Genomic DNA, 20059 nt, shown 5'->3' with positions numbered 1-20059 from the left:
CAAAATTGGTAACGGAAACTTTGATATGTTGCTTGTTTTATCGTCGAAAACGGCAGATAGGACCCGGAAATTTGAATCAGCACTTTGAAATATCAAATTTAAAAATAGGTAATACAATTCTTTACATTTTCTTTCCAAACGACGTTCCTAGTACACCTCAGTTAATGATATGTAAGGAAATTTCAATCAATGAAAATGTCACTTACGCCAAGTGGAAACAGTACTTTAATAAATACAAATTAAATTAAAAAAATTCATTTAAATTTGTGTTCTAGCTCTATCTTTAACTTCCTTTTAAGTGTAATCGTCATAAATGCAATGTGTCCTCTTGTAATTAAATGTAAAATGAGTCAATCTACAGTAACAGCTATGTCTGCGATGTTTCTCTGAGAACCTAATTAAGTGCTGACCATGTTTTGATAACTGACTTCCAGAAGTATTTGTTGCATTGTTGCACTGAATTAAAAGCTGGCCTCTGTTGTATTCCTTGTTAATTATGTTTTTTGAATCAAATAAAGAAGGTGGAATAAAAGAAAAGTTAAAAGGCACGAAAATCCTACAAACTTAAAATCTAGCAGCTCTGGTCATATGGCAGGTGAACTCACTTCATTTGCTCAAGCAAACACTTATAAATGTTATTGTGTATGTGACATAAACTTCTTAAATTAACCGACTCTTTCATAATGGTGATCAAAGATAATAAGGCAGCCAAGCAAAATGAATACTTTGTAAAATAAAGAGCTTGATTTTACAGATACGGACCATTGTGGGCAAGCAAGTTTCAGACAGTTCTTGAACTGGCACTTAGAGATATCCTCAAGGATGATAAGAGTTTCATTATTACTTCCAATGAAATCACGGCATCAATATTGTACTAATTGAACAATACAAAAATTTAGTTTCAATTTAAACTACTGTCTCACGAAATAAATGTCGCATATTTTTGAGGGAAAAAAAAGGAATCTTGTTTGGTGGTGTATCAACAGTTAGTCTAGTTCCCTGCTATTGGACTCCTGATTTGGCAGAATAATATTAAACACCACTACGTGAACCAGACTCATCAAGAAAACAAAAAGCACTGACGTAATACACAGATTTTTTCACGTACACATGATGGTTGTTGAAACCAGTTGGAACAATCTTTCAAATGTTGGGCATTTTGAAAATAAATGTTATTTAAACAAAACAACGAACAACTTCATTAGAAAAAGCACGTTGTTAAAGATTATTATTGACGTGATTGTAAAATGAGGATTCAGTCAATAAACAGCCCAGTTCCCTAATGCTGCTTCCCCCTCCCCCTGATTTTCTTGATGTCAAAGCGATTTGTTTTAATTTTTTGGAGGTCCCTCGGTAACTCGCGCCATGCTTATGGTGCGGTCTATGTTTGTGGACCCCATGGTGCGCAAGTCATCGAGGGAGAGGTGTATGCTTAGGGTCTAGAACGAGTTTGACCATGAATGAGATCCATACATACTAATGGGGTCCCAGGTGGCTTAGTGGTCTTAAGCTCATGCCTGTACCAATCAGCTTAAGATATTGGACTGACAGTCCTGGCCAAGAGATATGATTATTTATGTGGTGATCTCGCATGCAATGGATTTAATTTATTACCATTATGGATGCCATATTTTAAGTTTGGTTAAAAATTGTAATATTGGCTTACATCATCAACATATTAGGCAATTTCAAAAGTAAGCAGGATTGATGCATATCCATACATGCCAACCATTATCCTTTTGGCATAATCATTAGGCTTTTTTCACTAAACTGCACCTTACGTGTAAATCTATTCGGATTACATGTTTTCGGTATATCTCCCTCCCAAAAAAATTAATAATTTGTTTTCTCATTTGTATTAACATCCCATTAATCCCACAGACCGTACTGTAGAAAAGACAGCTTATGTGTAACTACGACATAAGAATACGCTTGTCCTCAGACTTGCATGTCCATATCTAACAGTAGTATGTTCTATTTATAGCAGCTACCATATTTCCAAGAAACAACTTTCAAACTTTTGACCTTGGTTTCTTTTTATAGCAGCTGTATGACTTAGTTAGGAGAGAACAGACTGGTTTTATAACTTTTAATCTTTGCTTGCAGACTCTTTGTTCTCATTCATATCTGGTACAGAACCAGTCTAGGTATTTGGAGCTAAAAGTTGAGTCAGATTTATTCTAGTCAATGCGTTTGTTAGAGCAAAAATGTTTTCAAATAATTTCACAGATGGATTAGGAAAAGACAAAAAAATCAATACGTGAATTACACAATACATTGTTCCATTCTATGACAGCTTCATGTCCCTTGCAGGCTGTGTGGAAAGGATTTTTATATTGGTCATGGTGGTAAAACAATCAAACCTTGAGTTAGCATGTTTTGCTGACTCCAATACTAAGGTAACTTCTTTCTTTTGCAGCAGAACTAAACTGTGGACACAAATTTTATAACTGCAGAAGCGTTATGTACCAAGTTTGCATAGAACACGAACTACCCATAGCAGTAGAAGACTAAATTGGTCCTTTGTTCAAATGGATGTTTCCTGATTCCCAAATTGCAGAAAATATGCATGTGCAAGAACAAAATCATCTAATACTGTTTGGTGTTTAACAGAAGATAATTCACTCAAAATTGCAAAAGCCATGAAAATTCGTCTGATTATTATTGCCACAGACAGGAGTAGTGATTATGATGACAAAAAGTCGTACCCAGTCTATGTAAAAGACTTTGAGAATGAAAAGAGCAAGTCAGAGTGCTCTTCTTTCATTACCAGAATTAACAATAGATTCCACTGGAGAAAACATTTTTTATTTGTTTGATAATGCTTTGAAGAAATATGACATAAGTTGGCAGAACTGTATGGGTTTTTCTGCTGATATTTCATCAGTGATGACTGGAATTCATAAATGAGTTACATTCTATATTTTGAAAAATGTCTCCATCATTGTACATATTAGGTTGTCTTTGTCATATGATGCACCATGCTGCAGGAAAGGCTGCTGATAAATTAGAAGAACTCCTGAAGTATAAAGTTGGCACTCTACCTGACAATGTACTTCATGCAGACAGAGTTGATTTTTTCGATCTTATTTCCCAGCTAAAAGACCCAATAACTGGAAGATATAAATTTCCTCTTCTTTGTCATGTTATGAAAGGGATATTGGTTCTTTACCATTCTAATGCAGACTGTGAGGAATTGTTCAGTATTGTTAACAAAACTAAAAATTAATTCAGATACAGGCTCAGTAATAACCCAGCACTTAGTGTTCTACAGGTGTGCAAAACATTTATAGTCTCGGCTGGTACAAAGTGTTTTGAAATGCAATATGAGAGTCTGTTGCTTTTTAAAGCTCAAAGTGTTATATTCAAAAACTTGAAGCAGTAATTTATGTTAAAAGTCCAGAGGGATAAATAAATCATTTTGCACATGTGCTCATTGAATTTTTATCATGTTATATGTGGATTGCTCTTTTTCTGCTTGGATTACTCCTTTTGTCCACTCGGATTACACTTTTTCCTCACCAAGGGTTTTACGTATGCATATCGTAGAGGTGATCGGTTGACCACTCTTGAAACTATATTTTTGATTAGTTCGGTTTATCATCAAGATCTTAATGACCTGGATGTTGAGAATGTAATCATGTAGCAAGGAATCAAACACAACAGATTGTCTGCTATATACTTCATTATTTTAGTGATGACCGCAGTGCTGATGTGTTCAAGAATAAGATTGAGGCTGCAACACAGATGAAAGCAGTGATGGGAGATGATCCAAAACCGAATTGTCTAATCATAGATGAGATAGATGGTGCTCCACAGGTAGGTTTTCCAGCATACAAAATAGACCTCATTTTCACCAAAACTCTCTTAATTCACAAATGATTTGGAAGTTACTGGTGGGTGTAAGTTTATATGTGATGTTTGTAAATTAGTGTTTGACAGACGTTTATTCTGAGTTTGATGTCGAAAGAGGTTACAATTTCTTGTGTAGTAACCATAATAATGATTGCAAGAAATGGCATTTTATGTTTCTCATGTAGCATGTTTCATTTAATATGTAGGTCAAAAGAAAAGTTTTTTCTCTTACAGACATCATTTTTGTGTCATCTGTTAATGACAAAGCTTGGGTATAACTTTTCAACAGACGGTGACGTAACAATGGCAGCTGCTATGTTTCACTCTTAAAATCTGATATATCTTCACCATCATGTGCCATATTTAACTGCATGATATTCTGATATATCTTCACCATCATGTGCCATATGTAACTGCATGATATTCTGATACATCTTCACCATCATGTGCCATATGTAACTGCATGATATTCTGATATATCATCACCATCATGTGCCATATTTAACTGCATGATATTCTGATACATCTTCACCATCATGTGCCATATGTAACTGCATGATATTCTGATATATCATCACCATCGTGTACCATATTTAACTGCATGATATTCTGATATATCTTCATCGTCGTGTGCCATATTTAACTGCATGATATTCTGATATATCTTCACCATCATGTGCCATATTTAACTGCATGATATTCTGATATATCTTCACCATCATGTGCCATATGTAACTGCATGATATTCTGATATATCTTCACCATCATGTGCCATATTTAACTGCATGATATTCTGATACATCTTCACCATCATGTGCCATATGTAACTGCATGATATTCTGATATATCATCACCATCGTGTACCATATTTAACTGCATGATATTCTGATATATCTTCCATCATGTGCCATATTTAACTGCATGATATTCTGATATATCTTCATCGTCGTGTGCCATATTTAACTGCATGATAATCTGATATATCTTCCATCATGTGCCATATGTAACTGCATGATATTCTGATATATCTTCATCATGTGCCATATTTAACTGCATGATAATCTGATATATCTTCCATCATGTGCCATATGTAACTGCATGATATTGCTCTATGTCTAATATTTGTAACATGATTTGTGAGGATTTCCTGTTTTTTCTGCTTTAGAACAAAGTCATAATGTCATAACTCTGCACAAGCGTAAGACATGATGTTCTGCAGTGGAAGTAAATTTTTATTTCTTATATATCTGTATGTGTCACAGACATGTAAACTGTAATTAGCCTTGGAATCTATTGCAAACTAGTACCTTATTAAATTGAAGAAAGACTTTGTAGTGTGTCTTTTAAATTGTACTTTCCATTCCATTCTTAATATATAGGTGATTTCAAGTTGGATTTAGACAGTAATTGTGCACATTGTTGTTACCCCTGTACTTTAGCTAGGGGATTTTATGATGTCTTCTGTCTGCCTGTTCATCCATCATGCTTCAGCAGGGGGATATTGTAATAACCTCTGTCTGCCTGTCCATTGATCATTATTAAGGAATGGGATATTGTGATTTCCTCTCTGCCTGCTTTAGAAGAGGGATATTGTGCCTGACCATCCATCATAATTAAGTATGGGGATATTGTGATGTCCTATGCCTGCTGTAGAAGTGGCATATTATGATATCCTCTATCTCTCTGACCATCCATCATAATTAAGAAATGGGATATTGTGATGTCCTCTGCCTGCTGTAGAAGGGTGATATTGTGATAACCTCTATCTCCCTGACCATCCATCATAATTAAGTATGGGGATATTGTGATGTGCTCTCTGCCTGCTGTAGAAGGGGGATATTGTGATAACCTCTATCTGCCTGACCATCCATCATAATTAAGTAAGGGGATATTGTGATGTCCTCTCTGCCTGTCCATCCATCATGCTTCAGCAAGAGATTTTATGATACCCTCAGTTTTCATATCCGTCCATTGTACTGTAGTAAGGGAATATTGTGATGTCCTCTCTCTGCTTGTCCATTGATTGTATTTTGTGATACCTTCTGTGTACCTATCCATCCATTATGCTTTAGCAGGGTCATTTTACGATACTCTCTGCCCATCCCTCTGTCATGCTTTAGGATGGGGATATTATGGTGCCCTCTGTTTGCCCATCCATCCATTGTGCTATAGTGAAGGGATATTATGATACCCTTTGCCCATACACCTTTCATTCCGTAATCACACCTACTCATAAAGTAATAAGAGAAAATTCACCAAGCATGGTACATTTGTTAGGCATGTTGTGTCCATTTGCAAGGGGGTCTAACCTACACTTGGGTTTCTGCATGGGGTCAGAGGTCAAATAAATTTTAAAGAATGCAGTTATGGTGACAACTTTGACAAGATATTTTTTAATACTAAACAATGTACATGCATTTGTATGAGGAAGTCACAACATGTGTGATGGATTGGGTTTCAACCACCTGTGTGTCTCATTCTGGAGAAGTGTTTGTAGTGGGCATAGACACTATAGATATCTGCCAATGTGAATCATGGTGTAGCTTGAGTTTTTTTCTTCTACCAGGCAGCAATCAATGTCCTGCTGAATTTTGTGAAGAAGACAGAGAATCCAGCACCAACAAAGAAGAACAAAAAGGATGGAGCTGTTTTGTTGAGACCTGTGATATGTATCTGCAATGATCAGTGAGTTGGCGCATTTCATAAAAAACTCCTCCCCTCCCTGGTCCCTATTCCTTGTACCACTTACCATACATTCAGGAACTGTGGGATAGTTTCAATTTCAGAATGTACTTGTAACAGTTAATACATAAAAAGCTTTTGCTTTTCCCCCATTTTAAAATTTTCTTCATTTATATAAATAATTTGTAATAGATCACAGCTGTTTATTTTGTTACAGAGGAGGAGGGGAAGAGAGACACTTTGTAGCAAAAGGCATTCTTTTGGCAATAAAAGGGGAGGTCACTGAAGGCAGATAGATGAATGGGATGCCCTCTATTTCTCCCTAGCTTGATCACTGGTGGTTTTATTTCATTTCCGTCACAAGTTTTGAGCCAAGGAAATAGCTTATTGAATAGAGTTACAGGAAGACATTTATGACAGTTCCATGTATTTCTCACTGATGGGGCTATCCATAAATTATTCATATAATTTAAAATTATGTTATAAATATATTTTTGAGTGGCCAAGTGGTCTAAAGCACTCATTGTTCCGGATCACTGCCATCTCACCGCTGTCTATGTGGGTTCGAGTCTCGGGCTCGGCTAACGCTGGTACGTGAGAAAGCTTGCCAGTAGCTTCTCGTGGGTCGGTGGTTCTTCCTGGGGTTTTCCAGGGTTCTTCCTCCATCAGTTATACTAGCCGCCATGTATAGCCTATCTTGTGCTGAAAAATGGCGTTAAACCCTACAACAAAAACAATAAATATATTTTTGAAAATTTTTATGCTATGAAACTAAAGATATTGAACTACTAATTATTGTACAGCCAGAGAACGAGTCAGCTATTGGGAAAATAAAACAGTACTAAATATTCTGAGATGCATCCATTGGCTAGTAAATGCATTTAAATTTTTTTCCATTATTAGTTTCAAAATCTTTAATCAGTATATAATGTTGTTTTTAGTTTTCTACTGATAAAATAGCATATGGAACTCTTTCTGTGAGGCTATAAATAGATGAAAACCATGGCTCTCTCTGTTTAACAGCACAACACTTCAAAAAATGCTATCAAACTTTTTTTGAAGGCTTAAAGGAATTTGATTGCATTTGACAGATCATCCTAACAGATTGCTATATATATATATTCAAAGTGCCACCAAAAAAAATTTGTTCACATTTTATAGAGCACCTTACCAGAGGGATATATATATACTTATTCAACGTACCAAATAGAATTTGATCACATGTAAAAGAGCATCCTAACAGATTGCTATATATATTCAATATGCCACATTTGACAGAGCACCTTGACAGAGTGCTATGTATAATGAAACTGTCAAATACTGTAATATTACAAATTTATGTGGGGGGGGGGGACCAATTAACTGGTTTTTGATGTTGCTTGAGCAAGAAATTTAAAGACCTAACCAAAAAATTAGCCACATATAATGATTCCCCCCCCCCATTTTTTGTGTTTTGTTCCTAAAGCTACTAGTATTTGATAAAGCCTTGTTAAAAATGCAAATCACACACACACACACACACAGAGTATTTGATAAATCAGTAATCTTGTAATAAAATATTAGGTTTTGCACTTGTTTATTTTATTTTATCTCTTTGAAAAAGAATTATCAATCATCTTACATCTGGTAGCTTTAATTTCCACTCATTGCTTTAACCCTTTACCTCATAGATCATAGTTACAAAGTGCAGCACACTATAAATAGAACACCTGTTACCTATTCGACTCTATATGCATAGGCCTGCCTGTTAACTGTTAAGCAATGTAGTGTATGTTACGTTTAACAGCAATTTTAACCATTTTACATTTTTGTTACACATCTATTATATGTGGAAAAATTTAAGAGTAAAGTCTGATTGTTATAGCTGTGTAATTAATTTTCACGGAAGAATTTTTTATGTGCTTTAAAATCATGAGAGAACTCATTCACCGTCAAGTCAGTGAGGCCACGTGACCAACTGTAGCTGCCACTTCCAATACTCGAAATTTACATGTTTTTCGTCTGCGCCTACATCACTAAGTCGCCTGAATTTGATAATTTATAATTTATAATTTATAAAAACTAATTGCTGCCTACATCAATATAAGAGCCTTTAACTAAGTTATTGAAGCTTTCATAGTTGTGATTCTAATCGTGAAAACTTTGTAAGTACTGAATGAAATCAGCGACCTCCATTCAGTGAATATTTCTTCCAAACAGATATGTGCCTGCTCTTCGACAGCTGAGACAGAATGCTGTGATTATGAACTTCCCTCCAACAGAGACCACTAAACTTGCAGCAAGACTTTACGAGGTATGTGTGGGAGTTGATCTTGTTGAAAGTTATCAGTATAAACCATTTTTACATGTTAATTTGCGTTAATGCAAATGTCACCGTAATTAAATGTATTTATACTACCAAACTTCTCAGGAGGCTTTTTTAAGTAATTACAGTAACACTTAAATAATAAAAACTTTAATCACTTGAATATCAGAAATACCTTTATCCCAGGTTTAAAAGCTTCAATTTTTTTAACATTCAGCACTCTCCAAAACTCAAACATCAATCATTTGAATACCATACATCAATTGAAGTAACAGGTCAATCCGTACCATAAAATTACCATTTCCCACAGATTTGGCCAGGGCGCATGAAGGCACAAATCTTGCAAAACATGCATGAATTCACACACTTTTAAAGTAATGATGCGTGTGTGTTTACAAGTTTTATGTAAATCCTCATCCTTAAAGTACATGCTTCAACATAAATTGTACTGCAGGTAGAAGTAGGTGTCATAACATATGACTTTTCAGGTAGGCAACTGTTTACCCATCTGGGTAGTTTGGCTTGACATGAATGTTTGTTAAACTAATTTAAATTGGTATGTTGGGCCCAGAAACAACATTACTGTAACCTAGAAAATGGTCTTCAGTTCGAAAAATCGCAACCAAGTCTGTTAGCAAATGAGATCTATCCATATTAATGAGGTGTTCGAGCCTCTGATAAACTGAACTTATTCTTTCTGATCCAGTCTTGAACAAACTTAGATATTCTTATATCATTAGACCTTGTTGCAATCTAAGTAACTCCTTTGGTAGAAGTCACATATCACATTTGACAGCATATGCTGTTTTTCAGCCTAGCTGGCTAAATAAGTTTGAGATGAATAATTTTAAAACTAAAATTGATTGGAATATTGGACCTTGGAGCAAGCATTCTGTCATGTATTTAGCAAAAAAGTTTCTTCTTTAAATGTGTTACCTGACCATAGCACCTTAGGAAAACTACTACTGCCTTGAAAATCCAGCCTTCCCAGGCTAGGCCTACTAGCTTACAAGCTAAAAGTTGCCTGTCCACGTATATGGTAATTAGAATGATCTCCCCTTGATACCTGGATACATATGGCTCTGATCATAACGGGTTGCCACTAGTTATCATAAATCGTAAGCCAAAAGATGGAAGGCCTATATATTCTACATTGTGCTAAGATCGAACTCAGATGCTATGTCACAGATCAGCTGTACCCGGCCGAGTCATTCCAAAGACTTACAAAAATGGTACTAACAGCTGCCTCGCTTGGCGCTCAGCATTAAGAGGTTAATGTTAGGACTGCTCAGCAATTAAACCAATAGACAGAATGTCTTTGTTTAGTTTGCCTACTCCACACCACAAGACACTCACATGGATCAGTCACAGGTCACTTGATGCATACATGCCAACCATTATGCTTTTGGCGTAATCATTACGCATTTTTTCACTAAATTACACCTTGCGCATAAACGTATATGGATTATGCAATTTCCTTATATCCACCTTTAAAAAAAAATTTGTTTTCTTGTTTTTAGTAACATCACATTAATCCCACAGACTGTATTCTAGAAAAGACAGCTTCTACCTAACTACGATATAAGAGTACACTTGTCCTTATATTTGCATGCACTTTCCTAACAGTATTATGTTTACTTATAGCAGCTATCCTATTTCCAAGAAACATGCTGGTTTTACTTTAAACTTTTAACCTTGGATTCTATTTATAGCAGCTGCATGACTTAGTGAGGAGAGAACAGACTGGTTTTCTAATTTTTAATCTTTACTCGCAGATTCTTTGTTCTAATTCATATTTGGTACAGAACCAATCTATAGGTATTTGAGGCTAAAAAGTCTAATTTATTTTAGTCATTGTGTGTGTTAGAGCAAAAATATATTCTTTTCAAATAATTTGATGGATTAGAAAAAGGCAAAAAAATAAACGAAACAATAATAGAATCCTCCAAAGACGAAGACATGAAGACATGAATGACTTAATACAGCGTTCCATTCGAGGGCAGCATCATGTCCATTGCAGGCTGTGTGGAAAGAATTCTAATATTTGAGCTAAAAGTCTTCAGAATTTCAGAATCAAAGTGTGAGATGGTTTTTAAAAAAAACTTAATAATCCAGTTACAAAGCTGTATTGCTTGTTTATGGAGAGCACCATTCCATTGTTTGATGCAGCAAATATTGTCTTACAGAAAGAAGAACCACACATTCATATTATGCACAAGATTCTTTCAAACCAGTTGCCAGATTTGCTAATAAGGTTTATTAAGGCAGAAATCATTTCATCAACCAAGCTTTTAACTGATATAGACTTTCATGACAGAGCAAACCAAAAAGATGATGAAGATCTTGTTATTGGTGCAGAAGCAAGAGAATTCATAGAACACAATTCTACTCTTGCTGTGAAGGTGTTCTATGATAATGTTAGAGATTATTGATTTATGCTATTTCCTGTGATTACATGCTCCAGAAATTCCCATATGGAGATGAAGTGCTTTTAAATGCTTCATTTGCTGATATAGAAAAGCTTTAAAAGTGTTAGATTCTTTGTCCAGAGGTATTCTTTCTATTGCCACCTTTGTCTACCTTGGATCATCTGGAAGGAGAATTCCTGAAGTATCAAGTTGGCATTCTACCTGACAATATACTTAATGCAGATAGAGTTGATGTGCAATGGTACCTTATTTCCCAGCTAAAAGACACAATCACTGGAAGATATAAATTTCCTCTTCTTTGTCAGGTTATGAAAGGAATATTGGTTCTTTACCATTCTAACGCTGACTGTGAGAGACTGTTCAGTATTGTTAACACAAAAAAACTGAATTCAGATCTAGGCTTAGTAACCCAACACTTAGTGCTCAACTGTTGTGCAAAACATCCATATGGTCTCAGCTGGTACAAAGTGTTTTGAAATGCAACATGATAATCTGTTGCTTTCTAAAGCTAAAAGTGCTACATATGAAAACTAGAAGCAGTAAAGTATGTTACAAGACCAGAGGGGCAAAGAAGTCATTGTTCATTGAAATTTTAGCATGTTATACGTGGATTATTCTTTTTCTGCTTGGATTACTCTTTTTGTTCACTTAGATTACACTTTTTCCTCATCAGGGGTTGGCATGTATGTTGATGCACCTGGTACCCAGTTTAGTACAAACCAGATATGTGATTGTTTGGAAGTAACTATCCCAGTCAGGATATCCTGCGAGCATGGTCGGCAGCCCCTTCAGACATTCTTCCTCAGCTTCTTATCAGATTGCACAGAAGGCATCTTGTTTAACTAGAAATGATGATGTATGCTCTCAAACTCTCTCATCCAGTGGTGGAAAGAATTATTCGATCAACAGTCCTCCACTTTGAATGTGTACAGGGGAAATGGAGAATTATTGCACAGTAGTGTGAGGGCAAATACACTGGACAGCTGAACAGATAAATACCTCTAATAACTAACTTTCTGGGGGCCCTGAATGGTCTAAAGCGCTTGCCGATATGGATCACTGCCATCTCACCTCTGTCTGCGTTGGTTCGAGTCTTGGGTTCAGCCTATGTGGTTATGTGAGAAAGAGAAAACTTGCCAGTAGCTTCTCGTGGGCCAGTGGTTCTTTCTGGGGTTTTCCAGGGTTCTTCCTCCACCATTAATACTGGCTGCCATGTATAGCCTATCATGTGCTGAAAAATGGCATTAAACCCCACAACAACAACTAACTTTCTGCTAAGGCTCTTCAATGAGAAACAGTTTGTGTCAATTACGATAACAGGCTACCTTTCCATGATCTTTGACATGTTGCATCATCATGGAAGAGAGGATATGAGACAAAACAAAAACCTAGTGGATTTTTTGGGGTCAAATTTCAATTTCACACAAACAAATGCACTGTCCCTGTTGCCCAAGTAGAATCTACTGTGGGTGGTCACCAGGCTGAATAAAACACCATATAAACCTCTCTCATCGTTGTCATTAGTTCACTCCTTGTATAAAACCTTCTTACTCGCACTGCAGGCAGAATCAACAAGATTCATGCCTTATCACTTGACCTGAACTACTTGCAGTTCCGAAAGGATCAGTCAGTGTCACTCATGATGGCCATGGCTTTCTTTGCAGTCTTTTACTCATTGGAACTCAAATGTTGTGGTAATTCCTATTTATTCTGGACACTTTGTCTCAAGGTCATCTACAGACTCAATGAGAGCCTTGAAGTGGTACCTGAAAAGATTCAAACCAGTGTGTCAGGTGAGATCCTGCCTCTTCTTACCTGTCAAGAAAGGCAAGGAAAAACATTTTAGTGCAGGCACTCTCATCCTAGATAAAATCAATTATCTATTCCGCATATCATGAATTAAGCTCTGATCAAATGAAGTTGCAATGCATTTTAGTCCATAAAGTTAGAGAAGTCATAACAAACATTGCATTCATGTAAAACTGTTCCATAGCTGACATTATACAAGTTTGGGGATTGAGGTTAGAGTCAACGTCTTCCAGCTTATATCTCCAAGATCTTTCATCCCCAATGACTCAGTTAGACCTGGTGGGGCTTATTGCTGCTGTGGAGCAGGCTACCTTCCTGGATTGTTTGTCAGCTTCCTAATGACATGGCTTCATGACTTTTGCTGGATTTGTGGGAGGGAACTTTTTCCCTTACAGAAGCCACCGCCCTGGCGTATGAAGTCTCTCCTACCCAGGATATCTATCTCAAAGCTGCCTCATATACCTTTTGGGGATCAGATATGACCTCATCAGGGTAAAGGGATATAACTCCCTCCACCTTTTATCTATTTTCCTAAGGTATTATGATTGGTAACATATTTGAAAATGAAAGCAATTTTTTTTTTCTAATAAAATATGTTGCTTCAATAATACTTTCCTGACCATGATACACATACACCCTCCTGGTCTTCCTGTTAGAGAGCATGCACTTCAGTCCAATAGTAAATGTAGTCATGGGATTTGAAATGAATCTCAATGTCAAAGGGGGATCAGTGACGTATGTTCGCAGGTAACTTTTAGATTATTAGCTCAGAAGTTCAGGCTGGAAGGACTGGAATTACAAGGTAATAGTAGTTCTAAGATATTGTGATTGGGTAAGTATTATTGAAGAACCATATTTTACTAGTAAAAAGTGGTTTTACAAATGCTGGTTAAACATGGGATAACTGAAAAACTTGAAAAGGCTGCTTCCCAAAATGATTCTTCTTTAGATGATGACTTCATTGAGGAAATAATGAGCAAATAGTGGCTAATGATAGTGATGATGACAAAGGTTTTGAAATAGATACAATAATTAGAGTTGGAAAAGTGTTTACAGAAATACTGTTAAAATGATATTGGGCTGGTAAATGATGTTGAAGATGAGTCCAACTTATATGTGTGCTGGGCAAAAACAGCATGTTAGTGAACGCCTATCTAGCAGTATTTCAGAAGTTAAACATAGAACTCCAGAATACCAAACCTATAAGACTATTTAGGGATATTCTTTGATTTCTTGCATTTTATTGTAGATCAAACAAATATTTATACAGTCAGATGGGCAGACTTGATTGACAACAGTTGTATGAGAAAATGGAAGCCTTCACACCTAACAAATTGAAACTGTGTGTTGGTTATGATCATGAGTTTAATGCATAAATCGGATATAAATTTTTATTGGGATTACATGACATCAGCACCATGCTTCAGCAAAAGTAAAAATGAGTAGGGATATATTTCTTACAATTCTAAGCAGGTAACACCTGAACAGGTAATCAACTCAACAACTTACCATATAAACTCGTGTACATGCAGTGAGAGACATGTATTAGAATAAATAACAAGAAAAATTGCCAAGTTTTGTGAGCATTTATTGCATACTTTATGGGGTGCAATCTTACCTATGATGTTCGTGAACTGTTGATTAACTGTTACATATTTGACACCTCTGAGTTGTACAACTTGGATATAAGATTGTAACAGACATACATTTGAGCAACTAAAAGAATCTTTTTTTTTTAGAAATATTTGAGATTTTTCAGGAAAAAAGAAGGAAAATATCCCATAATAGGCAGTGGTAATATGTAACTTTACCTGTATTTGCACCTGTATGCAAATATGATAAAGTCACATATGACTTGATGTTTATAGGGCTGAAAAAACAATTGTCCTTTAAACCAAAGCTAGAAAATTTCCTGTCAGACTTGAAGTTTTCATAATTTTAATAAATCATAGATTTCTAAATCAACTGGCTACAGGGCCTGATGCTTATAGTAATGTTCTGCCTTCAGCAATCATTTTTCATGTTGACTCTTCGTATCCCTCATGTACATGAATTAAAATACAGGCATTTTAATAGCAGAATGCAATTTTCATTTCATTTCTAAAAACAAATCAGCACTGAAGGATCTTGTACCACAAAACTATGGCACTCGAAGTGTTAAGATCTCTGACAAATAATGATCCATTTTCCTCTTGTCATTGCTAAATTTTAACACAAAAGCTAAGAACAAAAGACTTTTAAAAAAACAAAAAACGAAAAGTACTTTTTGTGGATATAACCTGTTAATTTTCCATTCTTTTATTAATTTTAACATTTAACGTTGTCACCAATGAATGGCTATCTGCATCTCTGTGTGTCATTAACCAGAAAAGGGTTCTTTATGATGGTTCACTTCACAGAAAATGTTTTGTGGATGAGATGGAAAAAACTCTGAATAGTGGTATAATGGAATTAAAATTCTGGTACCATACCACTCTGTGTTTTCTAGGTTTTAATTTTAAAAAAGTTTGTTTAAGCAGAAATTATACTGGTGATGTTATTGTTTATCATAAAGTTTAAATTATCTCCCTGTCATGAATCTGAAAGGCAACAAACACATTCTAGTTAGCAGTTATAGAATTGATGATTGGTTATGTTGATGAACAGCTTACATAGGTGTAAATTTTATCTACAGTTTATATATTTGTATTTATTTAGTTTGTTATATTTACTATATTTTCACTAAGAATGTCATTTACTGGTGACCTTTTATTTCAGGTTATCAGGCTGGAACAATTTAAAGCAGATATGAACACCTTGCTAGCTCTCTGTGAGAAGACAGATAATGATATCAGATCCTGTCTCAATACATTACAAGTAAGTTCTGTGCTTTCTTCACCAGTGTCTCTTGCTTATGAATAGTCTCACTATTCTAGCGGTAACTGAATCATCTTGATCAATAATAGGATATTGTTTTCAAGTTTTTGAAAGTCATTTTCAGCAGCTAAAGTCGACTGAAACCTTGGGTATCACCTTAATATATGCTCAAGGTTTCTACCCATGTAAGCTTGGATTTTGTATCTTGCATGAGTATTTCATCATAAAGTTTTCAGGCTTGATATTGCATTTAAAAAGCCATGTTGCTCATTAATGGTTCATGCAGATAAAGTTTTCTCACTAATCTGACATAAATCTGATTTGCTAACCTACATTCCTTATCTCAGTTTGGTTGTCTCACACATTTGTCGTGGTGTCCACATGATACGAACTACTTTGATGAAGGGAACAACACTTGTTATCTTATGCTGTGCATGACAGTTTTTTTTAAAAAGTGAAACATATACCAACACTTAAAAAGAATTTGTTTTAGAAACTACTATAGAATCACTAGTTTTCAGGAGGTATTAATTTTTGAGGATCTCACTGATGCCCAGAACCATGAATTTAAGATCTTTCAAACAATTAGCCACATATGATAAAGAATCTCCTTGACCTCCCACCCTATTTTTGTTTTACTGCATTTCATTCCTATCAATGATATTTCTGTAACAAAGTTATATTAGCTTTTACATGCATCTGTTTTATTTTCATCCTTTAAAAAAAATAATTATAAGCATTTTAGATTGTTTCAATACACGCATATCTATATGATATTCTGTAACTGTAATTTCCACTCACTGTCTTAAATTGATATTTTGTCAGATTATTAAGGATAGAGAGAAATAAGAAAAAGCATAAGGTGTTCAGAACCTGTTTTTTACTTCAGAAAATGAAAGAAAGAATAGGGACTGATACTATAACTGAAAATTAGATTTAATGCGGAGTCAGATTGATTCTTCATTCAAGTGAAACTGTTTTTAAAAAATTGTAGTTCTCATGAAACCACATCACATTTTTTACATGCATGCTTAATCCCAGTGAACAAAACAACTGCAAAATACTAAAAATGTTGCTCGAGGCACATTTTTTAATAAAACACTGTATATACACTAATTGCGTAGAATTAGAAGCTATTTCAAAAACATTGAAAAACATCAAATTTCATTTTGACCTTAGAAACCTAAAGAAACTTTAAAAATCTGAAGGAAAGCTAAATAATAATGTTAAAAAAAACAAAAATGTTTAAAAAAAATGATGAATGACTACCCCAACCATACCCCCAAAAAATCTTTTTTGCACAGTTTTTTGTTAGGCTAGCCTAGTGGTCAAGAAAGAGTGTGAATTATGCTGGGCAGTGCGCAAGATGACATTTTAGTGGAAATTTCTTAGCATCTGCAGCTATTTGGATATTTTAATTATTTATTCATTTTCACTTTATCTTCATTTGATTTACAAACTCAAAACATACTTGATCATATTTTTAATAAATGTTATACTCACGATAGAGATAATCTTTTTATCTGCTTTTTGTCTTGAACCTCAAAGATAAAATTTAAAACCTTAAGAAATCCAGCAAAAGAACCCCATCAAATTTCAAAATTTAATTTCACTTTTAAACTTGATTACAGCAGTATCAAAGCTAGTACATCAGTGATTTTCGAACAAAACTACAGTCAACATCGCATCATCACGTCAACTGGTACACACAAATGTTTGTTGGGTAAAAAATCCTGAAACTGTTGATTGAAAAAGTCCAGTATTCTGAAAGCCACAGATAATTAGGTCCAATCTTTTACACATTTTCATGTTGCCTGCAATTATTCATTCAGCATCAGTTAGTTTCATTGACCATGTTTAACTAAAGTCTTTAGGTTGTTGGTAATGACATGAGACAGGTTAAAACAAAAGAGTGATTACATTGTTTTATTTTTCAATCGAGAAGCATCTTTGCTCTGAACACATCAGATGTTGACACTGCTTGCTAATTGCATTGAGCAAGTGACAGCTGGTCACGTTTGGGTTACTTGTCAAGATGACATTTTCCAGTGTCTTGATTACATTATCCAGTGTCAAGATGACATTATTCAAACCAGTAAGGTAACTGATGGTGCAACTTTGCCAACAGCATTGTAAGGAAGCGATCATACACATGAACTTAACTGATTAGTAGCTTATTGTTTTGGCTGTGTCGGCTCCCTTTGATGTTGAGTGTCAGTGTTTGATTTGTACTTGTAATGGGTGTTAGTACATGTTTAACCACTGTGGATTGTTGTCTTCATAGTTTTGTTCTTTTATATTTTTTATTTGAGGATTTTGTTGAGGTTAATCCACAAAATAATATACCTACAAATATGCAAATTTTGACAGGGAAAACTTTGAATTTGTTAACTACAAAATAAGCAGTAGAAAACCATTCCAGATATCCTGGCATTAAATGTCATTGGCGACAAAAATTCTAACTCACTTGGCAAATACCTTAGTAGTAACAACCAGAAATGTGTTATGTCAAACCTGCTCTCTTCTAACTTTGCCAAACACCCTTGTTTGCCTGAGTTGAATCAAAAATGGACATGTAATCAGAAATTCACTACTTACCAATAAAAGTGGATCATTTATCCATTGCATTTTATTTCACAAGCAGATTAGTAATAGCATCACTTGCCATATTTCAAGGACAGCCTTGCAGTGTGGAAATAATTTAAAACTTCGACTGGGATTTTTGTCATTTTTGCAAAACCTAACATAAATTATATTGATACCAGTCACTGATTTGTCCCATTACTCCATAATCAGCATGATTCCTCGGAGTTTGCTCATATTCATAGCATGTAATTTAATTTACAAAATTATGTCTGCTTTTGTTTATTGTTTAGTGTATGCCTAAAGTTTCTAATTTGTCATCTTTATTGCCAAGTAGTGAGAAAAAGTCTAAACGAATGCCAGAATAGAGACTTGCTCAGTCACATTTTTTCTTTATAGTAGCTTGGATTTTTACATCCACAATTCTAATGTATAATAAATATTCTTATCACAATGAAATGTATCACTGAATAAAGAGGTTGAACTCCATGACAGTTTTCATGGATCAGTCTTGTAGTTGGGGTATTGATTGATTTGTCAATTGACATGACGATGTATTTATTCATTGATAGATAGGTTAAGTGATTGATCATTAGATTTATTGCAGTTTGTGCAGAGACGGTTCAAGGAGCTGAACTTGAAGACTATACAGAACTTGTCTGTGGGCCACAAGGACTCACAGAAGAGTTTGTTTTCTGTTTGGTATGAGATCTTTAGCCTGCCCAGGGTCAAAAGGTAAACTTACAGTTTTGTTGCTTTAAGTGAAAGTATAAAATTAATTATCAAATCGTATTTGGATCATGTGATTGTTTAGATTTGGAATGGTTGTTGTTGTAGGGTTTAAAGCCATTTTTCAGCACAAGCACATGGTGGCCAGTATTAATGGTGGAGGAGGAACCCGAGACAACCCTGGAAAGAACCACCAACCCATGAGAAGCTACAAGCAAGCTTTCTCACATACCTACATTAGCCGAACCTAAGACTCGAACCCAGGCAGACAGAGGTGACATGGCAGTGATCTGTAATGATGAGCACTTTAGACCACTCAGCCACTCTGGGCCCCTCTTGGAATGGTATATTTGGATCATGTGCTTGTTTAGAGTCTTGGAATGGTATATTTGGATCATGTGTTTCTTTAGAGTCTTGGAATGGTATTTTTGGATCATGTGCTTCTTTAGAGTCTGGGAATGGTATATTTGGATCATGTGTTTCTTTAGAGTCTTGGAATGATATATTTGGATCATGTGTTTCTTTAGAGTCTGGGAATGGTATATTTGGATATTGTGATTGTTTAGAGTCTGGGAATGGTATTTTTGGATCATGTGCTTGTTTAGAGTCTTGGAATGTTTTTTTTGGGGGGGTTCATATGCTTGTTTAGAGTCTTGGAATGGTATATTTGGATAGTGTGCCTGTTTGAGTCTTGGAATGGTATTTTGGATATTATGATTGCTTAGAGTCTGGGAATGGTAGATTTGTTTATTGTGCTTATTTAGAGTCTTATTTATAGTTGGATCTTGTGCTTTTAAGAGTCCTGGAATGG

At 35.2% G+C, this 20059-nt stretch overlaps 1 protein-coding gene across 2 annotated transcripts in view; it reads left to right on the top strand.

The window, feature by feature from the left end:
* Nucleotides 1-20059, top strand: part of LOC149802535 (chromosome transmission fidelity protein 18 homolog) — a 121933-nt gene that overhangs the window by 43580 nt on the left and 58294 nt on the right. For both annotated transcript variants that reach the window (XM_089951778.1, XM_089951777.1), the window contains exons 10-14: nucleotides 3696-3819; nucleotides 6422-6540; nucleotides 8737-8830; nucleotides 15838-15936; nucleotides 19127-19254. In XM_089951778.1, the coding sequence (XP_089807904.1) occupies nucleotides 3696-3819; nucleotides 6422-6540; nucleotides 8737-8830; nucleotides 15838-15936; nucleotides 19127-19254 (564 nt within the window). The remainder of the gene's footprint in view (nucleotides 1-3695; nucleotides 3820-6421; nucleotides 6541-8736; nucleotides 8831-15837; nucleotides 15937-19126; nucleotides 19255-20059) is intronic.

This window comes from Sinohyriopsis cumingii, chromosome 3, assembly GCF_028554795.1.
Source record: "Sinohyriopsis cumingii isolate HCF-2022 chromosome 3, ASM2855479v2, whole genome shotgun sequence".
NCBI lineage: Eukaryota > Metazoa > Mollusca > Bivalvia > Unionida > Unionidae > Sinohyriopsis > Sinohyriopsis cumingii.
This window is presented reverse-complemented; position numbering and strand designations above follow the sequence as displayed.